Below are 2,971 nucleotides of genomic sequence, written 5' to 3'. Positions count from 1 at the left end.
ATATCTGTTACTCTGACACTGAACCCATAGCTGTCAGGCAAGAAAAGAGAGCAGCTAATACAGGACTTGATTAATAAAGAATTAAAGGAGAATAATATAATTAATGTCAATCAACACAGGTTTATGGAAAATAGATCCTGTCAAATTAACTGGATATCTTTTTCTGATGAGATTATAAGTGTAGTTTGATAAAGGAATTAGTGTTGATGTAATAAACTTAGAATTCTGTAAGGCATTTGACTTGGTATTGCATGACAGTTTGGTTAAAAAATAGGAACGATACACAATGAACACAGCACACATTAAACGGATATAAAACGGCTAACTGACAGGTCCCAAAATGTAACTGTAAATGGGGAATCATCATTGAGCGTGTGTTTTTCTAGTGGAGTACAACAGGGATTGGTTCTTGGCCCTACGTTACTTAACTGCTTACTGTATTTTTCACTCCATGCATCTGATGAAGTGGGTTCTAGCCCACAAAAGCTTATGCCCAAATACATTTCTTAGTGTCTAAGGTGCCACAAGGACTCCTCGTTGTTTTTGCTGATACAGACTAACAGGGCTACCCCTCTGAAACCTGTCACTTAAGATACAATCTGAACACACATAACACTTGTGATCACGTAAAGCACTGGGGTTAACTCTGCCCATATCTAGCCATCTGGGGCCTGGAATTCTCTCCTCTTGCTGGCATGACAGAGACATGCTTCTGGAAGTGAAAAGACCCAGCTATGCTGGCAATGATGTACCTCTCTCATTCATAAAGTACTCCACCAGGTGACGGGCCTCCTCTTGGATTCGGTGCTCCAGGCCTTTCTTGCCCAGCCCCAGGTTCCGCAGGGTCATCAGCCCGAAGCGTCTCTGCTGCTTCCAGGTGTGACCACTTGTGAAAATAATACCTGAGGCCATTGAGAATTGTTGTTTATATAAAGCAAAATCCTTCACATAGTAACAGTTAAATCTAAACTAAATTTTCTAACAGGAGAGGTAAATGCAGAAGAATGTGACTCCTAGCTGACCTCCTTTATCTGGCCACAGATGTGACAAGGATTGTGACAACTTCAGAAAAGTCCTTGATGTCGAGGGTTTTGTTGCTCTTATAAGAGAAATAGAAAGTGGGGCTTCAAAAACTCAGGATGCAGTTTTCCTAAATCATTTGTGATCCAAAGCCATGTAATTCTACAGCTGGGAACCTACACCCTAGGAATTCTAGAGAGGAGGGACTTCTGTGGGGTGAGATTTGCTGCAGTGCAAGGCATGAATAAAAGGGCAAGGCTGGTTGTGTTTGAATGACAGTGCAGGGATCTGACCTGAAGCCCAGCAGGTGAGAAGATCCTGCCCAGGTTAAAAAGCCACCACATTAGATGACTATCACAAAACTAGTACTGTGTAAAGCAGGGGTGGCCAACCTGTGGCTCCAGAGCCGCATGCGGCTCTTCAGAGGTTAATATACAGCTCCTTGCATAGGCACCGACTCCGAGGCTGGAGCTATAGATGCTAACTTTCCAATGTGCCGGAGAGTGCTCAGTGCTCAACCCCCTGCTCTGCCCCAGGCCCTGCCCCCACTCCAGCCCTTCCCCCGAGCCTGCCATGCCCTCGCTCTTCCCCCCTCCCCACCAGAGCCTCCTGCACACCGCGTAACAGCTGATCGCGGCGGGCGGGGGGCACTGATTGGTGGGGCTGCCGGCGGGCAGGAGGCGCTGCAGTTTGGAGTCGGGGGAGCTAATGGGGGGCTGCTTACATATTAGTGTGGCTCTTTGGCAATGTACGTTGGTAAATTCTGGCTCCTTCTCAGGCTCAGGTTGGCCGCCCCTGCTGTAAAGCGTATGTGCAATGGGAGTAATGCCAGCTGATGTTCACATTCCTGGCTGATGCTTCAAACAAACTTATTAGTCAGGATTTTACTCCTCTGTTCTATTCAGTGGTTGTTTGTCTTATTGATTAGTATCAGAAAAGTCACTCCGGTAGTGATTTTACCCATTTGCAGCAGCATTCCCATGGGGAGATGCAGGGCCGGCTCCAGGCACCAAGCACCCAAGCTGGTGCTTGGGGCGGCACCTGGAGGGGGGCGGCGCGGCGCTCTGGCCGCCGGGGGGAGAGCCGAGCCGAGCCCCAGCCGGGGCTCGCCGCCCTCTCGCCTCCCTGCCCCCGGCGCTCTGGCCGCCGGGGGGGAGACCGGAGCCGCCGCCGGGGCTCGCCGCCCTCCCCCAGGGGCTCCGGCCGCCCCCCCCCGGCAAAAAAGCCAGAGCCGGCCCTGGGGAGATGACTATGGAAGCAGGGAGCAGCCGCACTTAAAGGATCATGTGAACTTATTTTTTTCTGTATAGTTTATAAGGAAAGAAAATGTTACCCTTTCCTCCGGCTGTTTTCTGAAGGAAAGGGGTTGTTGGGCGGCCAGAGATGGCTTCAGAGTGGATAGTCAGGCCATCCTTCACAGTTGGGAATCCATTCAGTATGATGACAGGAATATGTCCAATCCACAAGGTGAAGATGTTCCCGTAAATCTGTGCCAACTAGAGACATCGTCAGTACCAGAAAACCACAAGTCAGAAAAACTGTGCACGATGAAACAACTGCCCAGCTTACTTCAGGACGCTCTTTGGTGGGGTGAGGGGGGTTGTAGAAACATTTGTAGTGAAACCCCAAACCATGGCGAAAGACGAGCTAAAGTCAGAAAAGTCTCATAGCTGACTATGAGATAAGACCATACTCTCTCATCCAACAGGATGTCTCAGCAACTGTGTCATGGGGATGCTGTTTAAATGTCTTGTACGGAATGGGATTAGAGTTACCTACAGGTGAATTTCACCTCATGATTGGACAGATGTCCCCAGGTGTAGAACGGCTTGTGCCTTCCAGTTAAGGGGACAATTCTGTGGTGTCTCTTCTAATACCCTGTAAACATTGCATCTAAAACACACCGAATAAAGGTGGTAACTGACATTCCTGGGAGACTTCTTATTGTCCC

General features: G+C 48.9%; 1 protein-coding gene across 1 annotated transcript in view; it reads right to left on the bottom strand.

Annotated features, from left to right (window-relative positions):
• Positions 1 to 531: 531 nt before the first annotated feature.
• Positions 532 to 2,971, bottom strand: part of LOC113408106 (cytochrome P450 2C38-like) — a 3,308-nt gene continuing 868 nt past the window's right edge. The window contains exons 2-3 of the mRNA XM_026660429.1: positions 2,354 to 2,516; positions 532 to 902 (exon numbers count right to left, since the gene is read on the bottom strand). Coding sequence (XP_026516214.1) covers positions 733 to 902; positions 2,354 to 2,516 — 333 coding nt within the window. The 3' untranslated portion in view covers positions 532 to 732. The remainder of the gene's footprint in view (positions 903 to 2,353; positions 2,517 to 2,971) is intronic.

The sequence above is a fragment of the Terrapene carolina genome, unplaced genomic scaffold (genome assembly GCF_002925995.2).
Source record: "Terrapene carolina triunguis isolate 2854851 unplaced genomic scaffold, T_m_triunguis-2.0 Scaffold773, whole genome shotgun sequence".
Lineage (NCBI taxonomy): Eukaryota > Metazoa > Chordata > Testudines > Emydidae > Terrapene > Terrapene triunguis.
Note: the sequence above shows the minus strand (reverse complement) of the source record. Positions and strands in the feature narration are given on the sequence as shown.